The following is an 18302-nucleotide window of genomic DNA, read 5'->3' on the forward strand; positions in this document are numbered from 1 at the left end:
CGCGTACCGCAAAAAAAAAAAAAAAAAAAAAAAAAAAAAAAAAAAAAAAAAAATTTCATGGTTAATTTATCTCCTAGCTAGATTCCCTGAGAATTAAACTTTCTATTTCTTTGCATTTCCTGTAATGTTTAGTACACTGCCTCAGGAATAATAACATGAAGAATAACTACTATTAATTGAAGGTTTACCACTTGCCTGGTATTATTCTAAACATTTTATATACAATTCCTTATCTAATCAACATGACAGTCCTATATTCTAGATTAGAAAACTGAGGTTTGGAAATGTTAAATGACATGTTCATGGACTTGAAAACATATCTATTTAACTCTACAACACCTGTTATAGATTAATTGAATTGTGTCCCCTCAAAAAAGATATGTCAAACTTCTAACTCCAAATACTACTTCAGAATGTGACCATATTTAGAAATAGGGTAATTATAGATATAATTATTTAAGATGAGGTCATACTGGAATAGGGTTGGCTCTGGTGTCCTTATAACAAGAAGACATGTGAAGACGCAAGAATTCTATGTGATGACAAAGGCAGCGATTGGAATGATGCAGCTGCAAGCCAAGGAATGACAAGGTTTGCCAGCAAGTCACTAGAAGCTAGGAAAGATTCCCTAGCTTTCAGAGGGAGTATGGCCCTGCCAACACTTTGAATGTGGACTTCTAGCCTTTAGAACCGAGACAATAAATTTCTGCTGTTTTAATTTTGTACCATTTTGTGGTACTTTGTTATGGGAGCCCTAGGTAATGAACACAGCAACACATACATTGAAAATGCATATGTAAGTTGCATATTTATCTGCTGATTGACCAAAATGAACCTCTGAAAAAAGAATCTGAGTTTGCCATTTTGCTTTGTGAGATCCTACTGAACATTAATAGAATTTTAAAGATTAATAGAATTTTAAAAGTGGTAAAACAGCACCTTTATCAAAAGCACCATATATTAATACATTAAAATTATTACACCTCCATAAGCAAGATATCTATTATGAAATCTAGAATAATTTTTGCAGAATGAGAATACCTTACCCATAAAAACATCATGAATAGTGCTGTTATGTGATAATCTTGATAGATTTCCAAATTCTGTAGGTGTTTGTAAAACTCCAGTATCTGTGAAATTATGATAATAATAGTAGATCCTATGTTTGTCCCATAGTATTAATTCTGGCATTGCTGAATATATAAAATTTGGAATTAAAAAAGTGTCAGTAGTGACATCTAATGCAAAGTCTTGGAATACCCACTGTTTTGTATCTTCATTGTATATCACTAGGTAAATCTTTTTGATGATGTTACATGTAATGCAGTAATTTAATAACAAGGCAAGTTCCAAAGGGTGTCCTGTATACTCAACATTGTGTATAGTCAGAGTAGCAGCTGATGACATATTTAGAAGTTCTTTCAGTTTCTCAGTAGTTATTATTTTAACAAATTTAAGCAAAGCATATCCAAGATAAACCTCCTTTTCTGTCCAGATTGCCATGCTGCTTCTTCTTCCTTTATCCTGTGACAAAATTGAAAATAATTAGACAATCTTTGATTTTAGGGACAGTGTTAGCAGTTCCCATCTTCTAATTTGCTACATTTAAAAATAAAAGAGTAACTACTAAGATTTAATTTTTATTATATTTCTGACTAATACTTCAGACCTAGAAATATATTACATGAAAATATATTACACGCAAGCATAAAAATAAATTATTCCAGTGATTTTATTATTTTATATACTTTTCTATCAGTAGAAATAATTATTCTTAATTCCCTTTTAAATCCTCAAGGAGCTTCAACCTTCTCTTTTCTTATGTATTTATCCACTCTGGCCAGAAGTGCCCCTTTGACCCTGATGTTTACTAAGGTCAAGATATAAGGACACTTACATAGACAGAGGAATGGATAAAGAAGATGTAGTACATATATACAATGGAATATTACTCAGCCATTAAAAAGAATGAAATAATGCCATGTGCAGCAACACGAATGGACTTAGAGATTGTCATACTGAGTGAAGTAAGTCAGAGAAAGAGAAAATATCATATGATATTGCTTATATGCGGAATCTGAAAAAAATGATACAAATGAACTTATTTACAAAACAGAAACAGACTCACAGATTTAGAGAACAAACTTATGGTTACCAGGGTGGAAGCATAGAGGGGAGGGATAGTTAGGGAGTTTGGGATTGACATGTACACACTGCTATATTTAAAATAAATAACCAACAAGGGGAAAAAATATAAGGATACTTCAAACATTATTTTTGGAATTCAAACTTCCTTGGTTAAAGAGAAGAGAGAACTTAAAACCTGAGACAAAACAATACTACCATTTTATGGACACTGTTAGAGAGGTAGGCCATGCACAGACTGCTATGTTTGAAATTCAGTGGGCGTAATTTCATTTAGGGAGTCAAGGTCTCCCTTTCCCCCTCTCTACCCTTCCCAACTGTTTCTAATTCTTAAAGATTTTTACTTAAAATGTAACTTCTATGTCCATGACAACCAACAGGAGTCTTTTGTGAACATCTTGTCTCCCTAAATAAATTTGTACATTTATTTAATGTCCAAATATTTAGTTTATACTCAAACAGGATGTAGACAGAAATCGAAATGATAATTTAAAAAAAAACACCATTTGGGGTAAAAAGACATTTTACCAAACGAAGATTCAATTTAAAGCCTAGAACTTCTGTTGCTAAAAATGAGTGTGAAACAATTCTCAAAAGGGAAATAGATAAGAAACAAAATGATGAGCCCTTTATAGAAAAGACACAGCTATTCTCACTATTCTTGGCAGAGGGATGGGAAGGGGAATTTGTCATAAACATGATAGATGGGAATTCCAATTAGCCCCAGCCATGGAATGAGATTTCACCCACCCAAAACTCTTTCCTATAGATCTTCACTTAGTGCTTGGGTATAGTAAGCCAAGGTCTTGGGGCAAAGCAGGAAAGCTGAGTAATCCCTCTGATGCATTCAGGGTCTCTCCCAAATATAAAGCAGTAACCTCCTGAAGACAGGGAGGGGGCAGGCAGCAAGGCAGCAAAGTTGAGAGAAATCCATCAGCATTCTGGATGCTCAGCTGCCATAGACAGGGAGTAGGATAAGAGAGCTGAGAAAAACTCTCCCTCTGAGATATGTGTGGCCTTTACTGAAAGTATAAAGCAGTCTCCATGCTAAATTGGGGTCAGGGAATCAGGAGAGAGAGATAGAGATCTCCCAAGGCAAGAAAATCCAGGGGCTGATGAGAGAGGAAAGAGAAATCTTCAGTGATTAAGAAAAAAAAAAAAAAAAAAGCTGGCACCTAGACTATAGAGCAGAGATGGCTCTTCTAGGGTTTGGAAAGCTGGTGATTCAGTTGTGAAATATGAAGAGATCTCTGGAATCCTGTCAGTGCTAAGATACCAGGCATGGCAAAAAAGAAAATAGCTATGATAAAACACTGAAGATCTAGTGGAAATATGGTCAAAAAGAATGGAGAGATGGGGAATTACAGCTAAAATATGTAAATGATAAAAAAAACAGAAAGGAAATGCTAGAAATTAAAAATATGATACCAAGAATAAAGAAATTATTAGATGGATTTAAGAGTAAACTGAGAAAAGCAGAGGAAAAGAGCAATGAATTTGAAGAGAGGTTAATAGCATGTAATCAAACTGAAATACAAAGAAAAAAAGCAGAGTTGAAAAAAAATTAACAGGTCATCTGAGATCTGTGGGACTATATTAAATGGTCTCATATATATGTTTTTGGAATCCAAGAAAGGAAAAAGAGAATGGTGCTGAAGAAGTATTTGAAGAAATAATGTCCAAGAACACCAAAAATTAATGAAAGACATAATCCCAGAAATCCAAGAAGTTCAATTGAACCTCAAACAGGATAAATACAAAGGAAATTACACTTAGGCACTTAATAAAAGTGCTGAAAACCAAAGATAAAAGGAAAACTCTAAAGCAGCAACAAGTAAAAAGACACATTATATATTTGAGAACAATGACATGAATAATGACTCACTTCCTACCAAAAATGATGAAAGCCATAAGATAATGGAATGATGTCTTTATAAATTGCTTTTAAAAAAATTGAAAAACAACAAAAACCACCTGTCATCCTATAATTCTGTATTCGGTGGAAAATGTCCTTCAAAAATGAAGGCAAAAAAATAAAGACACTTTGATACAGACAAATGCTGAGAGAACCTGTAATACAAGAAATTTTAAAGACATTCTTCAGGTTGAGGGGAAATGAAACCAGGAGGAACACTGGATGTACAGACAGAAATAAAGTGCACACGTGAAGGTATATATAAAAAACTTATTTTGCTATCAGTTTATATCTATATATCTTTATGACAATTGACTTTTTAAAGCAAAAATATTAACAAGGTATTTTGGGATTTAAAGCATATTTAGAAATAAATATGAGACCAGAGTACAAGGGATGGGTGGGGTATAAATGGAGTTGTGTAGTTATAAGGTTTTTACACTGTTGTGAAGTAAATTTTATTTAAATTTAGATTCTGATAAATTAAAGATGATTATTGTAAAGTCAAGTGCAACTACGAAAAAATAATTTTGAATTAAAAAAAATCAATATAGGAGACAACATAGAAATACTGAAAATACGTGATTCATCCAGAAGAAGACAAGAAAGAAAGGAACAAAGAACAAGAGGCATTAATAGAAAACAAATGCCAAGATGGCAGACTTAACCCCAACCTTAGCAATAGTTATATTAAACTTAAGTGAACTAACTATTAAAATTTGAAGGCAGATATTGTCACACTGGAGAAAAAGCAAGACCCTATATGCAGTTTACAAGAAATATAAAGTCACAGACAGGTTAATTGTAAAATAATAGAAAAACTTACATCATATAAGCATGAAACATAAGAAAGCTAGTGCAGCTATATTATTATATATAAATAAAACCAAATGAAATATCACTTCACACCTGCTAAAGAGTTTAAATAATAATGATTGGACACACTGAAGGTTGGTGAGATGTGGAAGTAAATGAAAAAAGGCAGCTATAAATAATTTATAATGTCTTAATTACTATAGCTTTATAATAAATTTTGATACATGGTAGAAGAAATCCTTTGCCCCAACCCCCTCTTAACCCTCAGCCCTTTACTCCCTCATATACCTTTTAGAATCATTTTCTGATTTCCACAAAGTAACACTGCATCAAATCTATAGATAAGTTTAGGAAGGATCTAAAAATTTTAAAATATTCTGCATTCCAACAAAGATCTCATACAATTTTAGTGGCATTTATTTCTAGATAAGTTTTTTGTTCTACCCTGAATTGCCATATGACTTTTAGAATCAACTTCTCAATTTCTATAAAAGCCCGCTAGGATTTTAATTGAAGTTGTGCTGCATTTCTCAAGAATTGACATTTTAACAATATTGAGTTTTTTCCACCTATGAACATGATACATTTCCCCATGTAAGTCTTTTACTTCGCTCAATAATGTATGTAGTTTTTAAGTGTATATATTTGCACATCTGTTGTCAGATTTACCCCTAAGTATTTAATATTTTTGAATCTATTTTAAACAGTATTTTTAAAAATTTCAATTTTTGATTGTTCATTTATATGTTTATATACTTCATATACAAAATTAACTTGTTATATTTCATATAAAAATGTAATTGATTTTATACATTGATCGTGTATACTGCAATCCGGTAAACACACTTATTAGCCCTGATAGCTTTTTGAAAAATAGATTTCATAAGCTTTTCTACATCTAATAATGTTTGAATAAAGACACTTTCCTTTTCAATACAGATTCCTTTTACTTGTTTCTTAACTCACTGCACCTGTTAGAACTGTCAGTACAATGTTGAATAGAAGTGGTGTGGGTAAACATTCTCACCTTCTTCTTTATTTTGAGCAAGAAAGGGAAGAAATAAACAGAGGAACAAATGGTGTTAATAGAAAACAAATACCAAATGGTAAGTTTAACCAACAACAGCAATAATTACATTAAATCTGAGCAGACTAAATAGTCTTTTACCATTATACAATGCTATCTTAAGGTTTTTCATAAAGGTTCTTTGTTAAGTTGAGAAAGTTCTCTTTTATTCTTAATTTGCTGATTTTTAAAATCAGTTGTGTATATTGGATTTTGTCAAATGCTTTTATGTCCCTATTGAGGTGATCATATAGTTTTTCTTTTGTTATTTTCTAATAAGGAGAATTACGTTGATTGACTTTCTATTGTAAATCACTCTTTCATTCCTAAGATAAATCCCACTTGGTCATGATGTATTTTCCTTTTTATATATTTTTGGATCTGGTTTACTAAAACTTTGTTTATAAGTTTTAAATCTTTGTTTATAAGAGATATTGGTCTGCAGTTTTATATTCTTGTAATGTGTTATTTATTCTTGGTTGTGGTATCACATAATGCTGGCCTCATAGAATAAATTGGGAAGTGTCCCCCCCCTTCAATTTTCTGAAAGAGTTTACAAGTGGTGTCATTTATTTTAAAAATATATCATAGAATTCACTGATGAAATACTCTTGGTCTAAAGTTTTCTTTGTGGGAAGGTTTTTAAATAAAAAATGCAATTTCTTTAATTGATATAGGGGTATTCATGTCACCTATTTGTCTTAGGGAAGCTTTGGTAGTTTGTGTAAATTTGTTTTAACTTTGTATTTAAAGTTGTTTAACTTGGCCCCACTGTGAAACAGGTTGGCACCAGCAAAGAGCCCACCTGATCCATGCAGATAGCTACACAGAAACCCAGCCCTGTCCTCCAATGGGCTGCAGAAGCCCCATACCCGTTGGGCCACACAGCCAACTGAGCAGCAAGCCTACCCTTCTCTTCAGTGGGCCCACAGCCACCATCCAAAGAGCAGCCTCACAGCCAACTTGGCGAGGTGCCAGCCCCACTGACCAGCACACTCACAGTAGTCAGCCCACCACAACAGAAGTGTGTATTCAGCCTACATCAGGGCTACCACTAAAGCATATAGTTCTGGTGACCAGAGGGCCCATAGAATGTCTCCTACGTAAAGCCACTTCTATAAGATCAGGAAACATAACTGACCTACCTAACACATAGAAGTAAACAACAAAGAATTGGGAAAATGAGACAGAGGAATATGTTCCAAATGAAGAAACACAGCAAAATCCCAGAAATAGAATGAAGTGAAATGGAGATAAGCAATATATCTGATAAAGTGTTCAAGATAATGAATATAAAATATTCAATGAATTTGGGAGAAGAATGAATGAACACAGTAAGAATTTCAACAGAGTTAAAAAATATAAAAAAGAACCAAACAGAGCAGAAGAATACAATAGCTGAAATTTTAAAATAGCCTAGAATCAACAGTCAATTAGATGATACAGAGGAACAAATCAGTGATCAGGAAGACAGAGTAGTGAAAACCACATGAACTGAACAGAAGAAAGAAAAGAATTTAAAAATGAGGATACTTTAAGAGACCTCTTGGACAACATCAAGCATACTAACACTTGCATTATTGGGGAGAAGAGAGAAGGGATGAGAAGAGAGAAGGAAAGAGTCAGAGAATTTTTGAAGAAATAAGAGCAGAAAACTTCACTAACCTGAGAAAAGAAACAGACATTCAGGTCCAGGAAGCACAGAGAGTCCCAAACAAGATGAAGAGCAAGACAAGGTATAATTAAAATGACAAAAAATTAAAGATAAAGAGAGCATCTTAAAAGCAGCAAGAGAAAAGCAACTAGTTATATACAAGGAACTACCATAAGAGAATTACCTGACTTTTCAGGATAAATGTTACAGGCCAGAAGGGAGTGGCACAATATATCAAAAGAGATGAAAGAAAAAAATGTACAACCAAAAATACCTGTCAAGGCTATAATTTAGATTTGAAGGAGGAATAGACTTTTACAGACAAAAGATAAAAGGGTTCAGCACCACTAAACTGGTTTTATAAGAAATGTTAAAGAAACTTCTTTAAATGGAAAAGAAAAGGCTACAACTAGAAATATAAAAATTGTAAAAGGATACATCTCACTGGTAGAGGCAAACATACAGTAAAGATAGTAGATCAGCCACTTATAAAGCTATTAGGAAGGTTTAAATATAAAAGTAGAAAAATAATCTATAACCACAATAAGTAGTTAAGGGATACATAAACAAAAAGATGTAAAAAAGACGTCAAAAACATTAAAAAAAGGGGGTGGGTAAAAAGGTAGGTTGGTTAGAATGTGTTCAATTTTAGACCATCAACTTAAAATAATCACACATCTATATATAGGTTGTTATATATGAACGTCATGGTAACTGCAAACCAAAAACCTATAATAGATTCACACATAAAAGGAATACAAACATAACACTAAAGATAGTCACTAAATCGCAAGGAAAGTGAACAAAAGAAGAAGAAAGGAACAAAACAGAACTACAAAAACAAGTGGAAAACAACAAAGTGGCAATAAGTACATACCTATCAATATTATGTAAATGGACTAAATGCTCCAATCAAAAGACATAGAGTAGCTAAACGAATACAAAAATAAGACCCATATATAAGCTATTTACAAGAGACTCACTTCATATCTAAAGACACATGCAAACTGAAAGTTTATAACACGCAAAATATTTATAACAATATTTATAACAGGCAAAATAGACTTTAAAACAAAGACCATAGCAAGAGACAAAGAAAGACATTACATAATGATAAAGGGATCAATCCAAGAAGAAGATATAACTATTGCCAATATATATACACACAACGTAGGAGCACCTAAATACATAAAGCAAATATTAACACACATAAGAGAGAAACTGACAGTAATGTAATAAAAGTGGGGACTTTAAGACCTCAGTTATATCAACAGATAGATCATCTAGACAGAAAAATAATATGGAAGCCCTGGCCTTAAATTATACATTAGACCATATGGAATTAATAGATACACACAAAACATTTCATCCCCAAAAAGCAGAACACCCATTCTTTTCAAGTACACATAGAAAATTCCCCAGGATAGAAGACAAGCTAGAGCAGAAAACAAGTCTCAATACATTGAAGAAGACTGAAATCATATCAAGCATCTTTATCAACCACAATGGTATGAGACTAGAAATCAACTATAATTAAAACAAAACTGTAAAAAACACAAACAGGGCTTCCCTGGTGGTGCAGTGGTTGAGAATCTGCCTGCTAATGCAGGGGACACGGGTTCGAGCCCTGGTCTGGGAGGATCCTGAGTGCCGCGGAGCAACTAGGTCCATGAGCCACAACTGCTGAGCCTGTGTGTCTGGAGCCTGTGCTCCATAACAAGAAAGGCCACGATAGTGAGAGGCCCGCGCACCATGATGAAGAGTGGCCCCCTCTTGCCACAACTAGAGAAAGCCCTTGCACAGAAACGAAGACCCAACACAGCAAAAATAAATAAATTAATTAATAAACTCCTACCCCAACATCTTCTTTAAAAAAACCAAAAAACACAAACACATGGATTCTAAACAACATGCTATTAAACAACCAATGGGTTGAAGAAATAAAAGAGAAAATAAAAAATCTGGATACAAATGAAAACAAAAACACAATGATCCAAAATCTATGGGATACAGCAAAAGCAGTTCTAAGAGGGAACTTTATAGCGACACAAGCCTACCTTGGGAAACAAGGAAAATCTCAAATGATCTAACTTTACACCTAAAAGAACTAGAAAAAGAAGAATAAACGAAACCCAAAGTTTGTAGAAGGAAAGAAATAATGAAGGTCAGGGCATAAATAAATAAAATCAGAGACTAAAAAGGCAATAGAAAAGATCAATGAAACTAAGAGTTAACTCTCTGAAAAGATAAACAAAATTGATAAAACTTTAGCCAGGCTCATCAAGAAAAAAAATGAGATAGCCCAAATAAATAAAATCAGAAACAAAAGAGAAGTGACAACTGATACCACAGAAATAAAAAGGAGCATAAGAGATTACTATTAACAATTACACACCAATGGAATGGACAATATAGAAAAATTGGATACACTCCTAGAACTTAACAACTACCCAAGAATGAATCAGGAAGAATGTATAATTACCAGTAATTAACTTGAATCAGTAATTTAAAAAACTAATAAACAAAAAAATTACATGTGAATTTTATCAAAATTTAAAGAAAAGTTAACATCTGTCTTTCTAAAATTATTCCAAAAAATTGAAGAAGAAGGAATGGTTCTGAAATCATTCCAAATGTTGCATTACATGGATACCAGAAACCAAAGACACCACACAAAAAGAAAATTACAGACTAATGTCACTGATAAACATTGATGCAAAATTCCTCGACAAAATATTAGCAAACCAAATGCAATAATACATTAAAAGGATCATACACCATGATCAAGTGGGATTAATCCAGGGATGCAAAAATGGTTCAATATTCAGAAATCAATCGATGTGGTACAGTACATTAACAAACTGAAGAATAAAAATTATATTATGATCATCTCAATAGATGCAGAAAAAGCTTTTGACAAAATTCAGCATACTTTCATGATAAAAACTCTTAACGAAATAGGTATAGAGGGAACATACCTCAACATAATAAACAGCATGTATGACAAACCCACAGCCAACACCAAACTAACAGTGAAAAGCTAAAAGTGTTTTTCTAAGATCAAGAATGAGACAAGGATGCCCACTCTCACAACTTTTATTCAATCTAGTAATGGAAGCCATGGCAATCAAATATGAAAAAGAAATAGAAGGAATCCGAATTGGAAAGGAAGAAGTAAAACTGTCACTGCTTTCAGGTGACATGAAACTATACATAGAAAATCCTATAGACTACTGACTCCACCAAACAAACAAACAAACAAAAACCCCCCAAAACACCAGAAAACAGAAACCATTACAACAAATAAATGAATACAGTAAAGTTGCAGGAAGCAAAATTAATATAAAGAAACCTGTTGCTTTTCTATACACTAATAATGAACTATCAGAAAGAGAAATTAAGAAAACAATCTCATTTACAATGGCATAAAAAGATTAAATATCTAGGAATAAATCTAACCAAAAATGTCAAGACTTGAAAAATATTAGACACTGATGAAAGAACTTGAAGACAACACAAAAATTGGAAAGATATACCATGCTTATGGATTGGAAAAATTAATGTTGTTAAAATGACCATATTATGCAAGGCAATATATAGATTCAATGCAATCCATATCAAAATACCAATGGCTAACATAACATTGTTAAGTCAACTACACTCCAATAAAAATTTAAAAATATTTTTAAAAATACCAATGGCATTTTTTTACAGAAAAAGTAATTCTAAAATTTGTATGAAAATACAAAGTACCCCAAATAGCCAAAACAATCATAAGAACAAAGCTGGAGGAATTATGCTCCCTGATTTCAAACACTACATAGCTACAGTCATCAAAACAGTATGGTACTGGCACAAAAACAGACACAGAGATAAACAGAACAGAATAGAGGACCCCCAAATAACCCACACTTATATGATCAATTAATCTAAGACACAGGAGACAAGAATATACAATGGGGAAAAGACAGCCTCTTCAGTAAATAGTGTTGGCAAAACTGGACAACAACATACAAAAAAATCAAACTCACATACAATCTCACACCACATATAAAAATAAACCCAAAATGGATGAAGATTTAAATATAAGACCAGAAACTGTAAGACTCCTAGAAGAAAACACAGTCAGTATGCTCTATGACATGGATTTTAGCAGTATTTTGGGGGATCTGTCTCCTCGGGCAAGGGCAACAAAAACAAAAGCAAACAAATGGCACTACATCAAACTAAAAAGCTTTTGCACAGTAAAGAAAACTATCAACAAAAGTAAAATGCAGCCTACTGAATAGGAGATGTTTGCATATTATATACCCAATAAAGGATTAATATCCAAAATATGTAAAGAAATCATACAACTCAACATCATAAAACAAATAACTTAAAAATGGGGAGAGAACCTGATTAGACATTTTTCCAAGGAAAACATACAGATGGCCAACAGACACATGAAAGATGCTCAACATCACTAATCATAAGGGAAATGCAAATTAACACCAGGATGAGATAACACCTTATAACTGTCAGAATGGTTATAGTTTAAAAGACAACAATAAGTGTTGGTGAGGATGTGGAGAAAAGGGAACCTTGTGTAGTGTTGGCAGCACTGTAAATTGGTGCAGTTACTATGGAAAACAGTATAGAATTTCTCAAAAAGTTAAAAATAGTACTGCAATATGATCCAGCAATTTCACTTCTGGGTATTTACACAAAGAAAACAAAACCACTAATTTGAAAAGATATATACACACCAATGTTCACTGCAGCATTATTTTGTAATAGCCAAGATTTGAAAGCAGTTTCAGTGTCCATGGATAGATGAATAGATAAAAAAAGATGTGATATAATCATAAAATAATAAAATGGAAAATTGCTCTGCCATAAACAGAATGAAATCTTGCTATTTGTGAAAGATGGATGCATCTAGAGGGTATGCTAAGTGAAATAAGTCAGATTAAGATAAATACTGTATGATCTTACTTATGTGTGAAATCTAAAAAACAAAACAAACACACACAACAAAATAGAAATAGACCCATAAATACAGAGAACAAACTGGTAGTTCTGGGGTGTGGTCATGGAGGGGGGACTATGAAACAGATTAAGGGGGTTAGGAGGTACAAACCTCTGGTTATAAAATAAATAAGTCACAGGGGTGTAACAGATAGCATAAAGGATGTGGTCAATAATATTGTAATAAATTGTATGGGGACAGATGGTTAGTTACTAGACTTATTGTGGTGATCATTTCATAATGTATGCAAATGTCAAATCACTAAGTGGTACACCTGAAAGTAACATAGTATTGTACACTGACTATATTTCAACTTTAAAAAGTTGTTTAAAACACTCTTTTTTAAAATTAATTTTTATTGGAGTATAGTTGCATTACAATGTTGTGTTAGTTTCTGCAGTACAGCAAAGTGAATCAGCTATACATAAAAATATATCCCCTCCTTTTTGGATTTCCTTCCCATTTAGGTCACCAAAGAGCAATGAGTAGAGTTCCCTGTGCTATACAGTAGATTCTCATTAGTTATCTATTTTATACATAGTAGTGTATATATGTCAATCCCAATCTCCCAATTCATCCCCCCCACTTCCCCTCTTTATGTCCATATGTTTGTTCTCTATGTCTGTGTCTCTATTTCTGTTTGCAAATTGGTTAATCTTTACAAATTTTCTAGATTCCACACATATGCATTAATATAGGATATTTGTTTTTCTCTTTTTGACTTACTTCACTCTGTCTCTAGGTCCATCCATGTCTCTGCAAATGGCATAATCTTGTTCCCTCTTATGGCTGAGTAATATTCCATTGTACACATGTACCACATCTTTATCCATTCCTCCACTGATGGACATTTAGGTTGCTTCCAAGTCCTGGCTATTGTAAATAGTGTTGCAATGAACACTGGGATGCATGTATCTTTTTGAATTATGGTTTTCTCAGGGTATATGCCCAGGAGTGGGATTGTTGCGTCATATGGTAGTTCTATTTTTAGTTTTCTTAAGGAACCTCCATACTGTTCTCCATAGTGGCTGTATCAATTTACTTTCCCACCAAGAGTGCAAGAGAATTCCCTTTTCCACACCCTCTCCAGCATTTGTTGTTTGTAGATTTTCTGATGATGCCCATTCTGACTTGTACCTCATTGTCGTTTTTGTTTGCATTTCTCTAATAATTAGTGATGTTGAGCATCTTTTCATGTGCCTCTTGGCCACCTGTATGTCTTCTTTGGAGAAATGTCTATTTAGGTCTTCTGCCCATTTTCTAATTGGGTTGTTTGTTTTTTTGATATTGAGCTGTTTGTATATTTTGGAGATTAATCCCTTGTCAGTTTCTTCATTTGCAAATATTTTCTCCCATTCAGAGGGTTTTCTTTTCGTCTTATTTATGGTTTCCTTTTGCTGTGCAAAAGCTTTTAAGTTTCATTAGGTCCCATTTGTTTATTTTTGTTTTTAGTTTCATTATTCTAGGAGATGGATCAAAAAAGATCTTGCTGTGATTTATGGCAAAGAGTGTTCTGCCTACGTTTTCTAGGAGTGTTACAGTGTCTGGCCTTGCATTTAGGTCATTAATCCATTTTGAGTTTATTTTTGTGTATGGTGTTAGGGAGTGTTCTAATTTCATTTTTTACACATAGCTGTCCAATTTTCCCAGCACCACTTACTGAAGAGACTGTCTTTTTTCCATTGTATATTCTTGCCTCCTTTGTCATAGATTAGGTGACCATATGTGTGTGGGTTTATCTCTGGGCTTTCTACTCTGTTCCATTGATTTACATATCTGTTTTTGTGCCAGTACCATACTGTCTTGATTACTGTAGCTTTGTAGTATAGTCTGAAAAACATTATTTTCTTACCTTATAATAGCAGTAGACTTGGTAGTGAGTCCACTTCTCTCAATCCTAATATTGGTAATTTGTGGCTTAAAAAAATCTTTAGTCAGTCTAGATGAAAGGATAAAGAAGATGTGGTACATATATTCAATGGAATATTGCTCAGCCATAAAAAGGAATGAAATTGGATCATTTGTAGAGACGTAGATGGACCTAGAGACTGTCATACAGAGTGAAATAAGTCAGAAACAGAAAAACAAATATCATATATTAATGCATATATGTGGAATCTAGAAAAATGGGAGAGATGAACTGCTTTGCAAGGCAGAAATAGAGACATAGATGTAGAGAACAAACGTATGGACACCAAGGGGGAAAGCAGGGGGTGGGATAGTGGTGGTGGGATGGATTGGGAAATTGGGATTGAGATACATACACTAATATGTATAAAATAGATAACTAATAAGAACCTGCTGTAGAGAAAAATAAAATAAAATAAAATTCAAAAAAAAAGGAGCCTGTGAGCTGCAACTAAGACTCAGTGCAACCAAATAAAACAAACAAACAAAGAAAGAAAGAAAGAAAGAAAGAAAGAAAAAAAATCCTCAGCAAAGCAAAAAAAAAATCTTTAGTCAGTCTGGGTAAAGACTTATCAATTTTGTTGATCTCAAATAATCAGCATTTGGTTTCACTGATTTTCTCTGCAGTTTCTGTTTTCTATGGAATTAATTTACACAATGATTTTTTCTATTCCCTTTCTTCTGTTACTTTTGGTTTAATTTGTGCATCTTCTTGCTATTTTCTTAATGTGGAAGTAGAGATCATTGATTTGAGACATATCTCCTTTTCTAATACAGGGGACTAATACTATAAACTTCCATCTAAATAGTGCTTTAGTACGGCACTGCCAATTTTGACATGTACTGTTATCATTTTCTTTCAGCTCAAAACACTTTCTAATTACTTTTTAAGAATTGTCTTTTGACTCATTCATTATTTAGAAGTGTGTAAGTTTCCTAATTTTTTTTGATATTGCAGATATCCTTTTGTCATTGTTGCTAATTTAATTCCACTGTTGTCAGAGAACACAAACTTTGTATGATCTGAATACTTTTAAACATACCTTGACTTGTTTTATGGCCTAGAACAATGATCTATCTTAGTAAATGTTCCATATGTAATTGAGAAGAATGCATATTTTGCTGCTTTTCTGAGTATTTTGACATGTTCTATTAATTTCAATTTGACCCAGATGGTTTACAGTGTTGTCCAAGTCTTCTACTCACTTACTGATTCTCTTTTTGCTCTAATTCATTACTAGAAGAAGTATTAAAGCATTTGATTATAATTGTGGTTTTATCTGTTTATCCTTGAAGTTCTGCTTTTTGCTACATATATTTGAAGCTCTATAATTATGTTCATAATCATTTATGATTTTTATGTGCTTGTGATGAACTGACTCTATTGTGAGATGACCCTCTTTAACAGTGGTAATATTCTTTGCTCTGAAATATACTTTTAAATTAATATAGATACCCTGGCTTTCTTTTAAAGGTTGTTATCATGTATACTTTTGTCTATCCTTTTATTAATTTATGCATTATTTTTAAAATTTTTAATTTTTTAACATTTTTATTAGAGTATAATTGTTTTAAAATGGTGCGTTGGTGTCTGTTTAATAACAAAGTGAATCAGCTATACATATACATATATCCCCATATCTCTTCCCTCTTGCAACTCCCTCCCTCTCACCCTCCCTATCCCACCCCCCTAGGTGGACACAAAGCACCGAGCTGATCTCCCTGTGCTATGTGGTTTCTTCCCACCAGCTATCAGTTTTACATTTGGCAGTGTATATTCACCCTCCCTATCCCACCCCCCTAGGTGGTCACAAAGCACCGAGCTGATCTCCCTGTGCTATGTGGTTTCTTCCCACCAGCTATCAGTTTTACATTTGGCAGTGTATATATATATACATGCCACTCTCTCACTTTGTCCCAGCTTACACTTGCCCTCACCAGGTCCTCAAGTCCATTCTCTAGTAGATCTGCATCCTTATTCCCATCCTGTCTCTAGATTCTTTATGACCTTTTTTTAAAAATTCCATATATATGTGTTAGTGTACAGTATTTGTTTTTCTCTTTTTCACTTACTTCACTCTGTGTGACAGACTCTAGGTCCATCCACCTCACTACAAATAACTCAATTTCGTTTCTTTTTATGGCTGAGTAATATTCCATTGTATGTATGTACCACATCTTCTTTCTCCATTCGTCTGTCAATGGGCATTTAGGTTGCTTCCATGTCCTGGCTACTGTAAATAGAGCTGCAATGAACATTTTGGTACATGACTCTTTTTGAATTATGGTTTTCTCAGGGTATATGCCCAGTAGTGGGATTGCTGGGTCATATGGTAGTTCTATTTTTAGTTTTTTAAGGAACCTCCATACTGTTCTCCATAGTGGCTGTATCAATTTACATTCCCACCAACAGTGCAAGAGGGTTCCCTTTTCTCCACACCCTCTCCAACATTTTTTGTGTGTGTGTGTGTGTGGTACACGGGCCTCTCACTGTTGTGGCCTCTCCCATTGTGGAGCACAGGCTCCGGACACACAGGCTTAGCAGCCATGGCTCACAGGCCCAGCCACTCCACAGCATGTGGGATCCTCCCGGACTGGGGCACGAACCCGTGTCCCCTGCATCAGCAAGCGGATTCTTAACCACTATGCCACCAGGGAAGCCCTCCAGCATTTATTGTTTGTAGATTTTTTCATGATGGCCATTCTGACTGGTGTGAGGTGATATCTCATTGTAGTTGTGATTTACATTTCTCTAAGGATTAATGATGTTGAGAATTCATTCATGTGTTTGTTGGCAATCTGTATATCTTTGGAGAAATGTCTATTTGTGTCTTCTGCCCAATTTTGGATTAGGTTGCTTGTTTTTTTGATATTGAGCTGCATGAGCTGCTTGTAAATTTTGGAGATTAATCTTTTGTCAGTGGTTTCACTTGCAAATATTTTATCCCATTCTGAGGGTTCTCTTTTCATCTTCTTTATGGTTTCCTTTGCTGTGAAAAAGCTTTTAAGTTTCATTATGTCCCATTTGTTTATTTTTGTTTTTATTTCCATTAGTCTAGGAGGTGGGCCAAAAAGAATCTTGCTGTGATTTATGTCATAAGTGTTCTGCCAATGTTTTCCTCTAAGAGTTTTATAGTGTCTGCTCTTACATTTAGGTCTTTAATCCATTTTGAGTTTATTTTTGTGTGTGGTGTTAGGCAGTGTTCTAATTTCACTCTTTTACATGTAGCTGTCCAGTTTTCCCAGCACCACTTATTGAAGAGGCTGTCTTTTCTCTGTTGTATATTCGAGCCTCCTTTAGCAAAAATGAGGTTGCCATATGTGCATGAGTTTATCTCTGGGCTTTCTATTCTGTTACACTGATCTATATTTCTGTTTTTGTGCCAGTACCATACTGTCTTGATTACTGTAGCTTTGTAATATAATCTGAAGTCAGGGAGCCTGATTCCTCCAGTTCTGTTTTTCTTTGCTAAGATTGCCTTGGCTATTCGGGGTCTTTGGTGTTTCCATACAAAATGTGAAATTTTTTGTTCTAGTTCTGTGAAAAATGCCAGTGGTAGTTTGATACGGATTGCATTGAATCCGTAGATTGCTTTGGGTGGTATAGTCACTTTCACAATGTTGATTGTTCTAATCCAAGAACATGGTATACCTCGCCATCTGTTTGTATCATCTTTAATTTCTTTCATCAGAGTCTTATAGTTTCGTATTCTCTATGTAACGTATCATTTCATCTACAAACAGTGACAGCTTTACTTCTTTTCTGATTTGGATTCCTTTCATTTCT

General features: G+C 33.8%; 1 protein-coding gene across 1 annotated transcript in view; it reads right to left on the minus strand.

Moving 5' to 3' along the window:
• Positions 1-18302, minus strand: part of CATSPERE (catsper channel auxiliary subunit epsilon) — a 239544-nt gene that overhangs the window by 108219 nt on the left and 113023 nt on the right. Inside the window, exon 9 of the mRNA XM_024133633.1 lies at positions 1047-1524. Coding sequence (XP_023989401.1) covers positions 1047-1524 — 478 coding nt within the window. The remainder of the gene's footprint in view (positions 1-1046; positions 1525-18302) is intronic.

This window comes from Physeter macrocephalus, chromosome 4 (assembly GCF_002837175.3).
Source record: "Physeter macrocephalus isolate SW-GA chromosome 4, ASM283717v5, whole genome shotgun sequence".
Lineage (NCBI taxonomy): Eukaryota > Metazoa > Chordata > Mammalia > Artiodactyla > Physeteridae > Physeter > Physeter macrocephalus.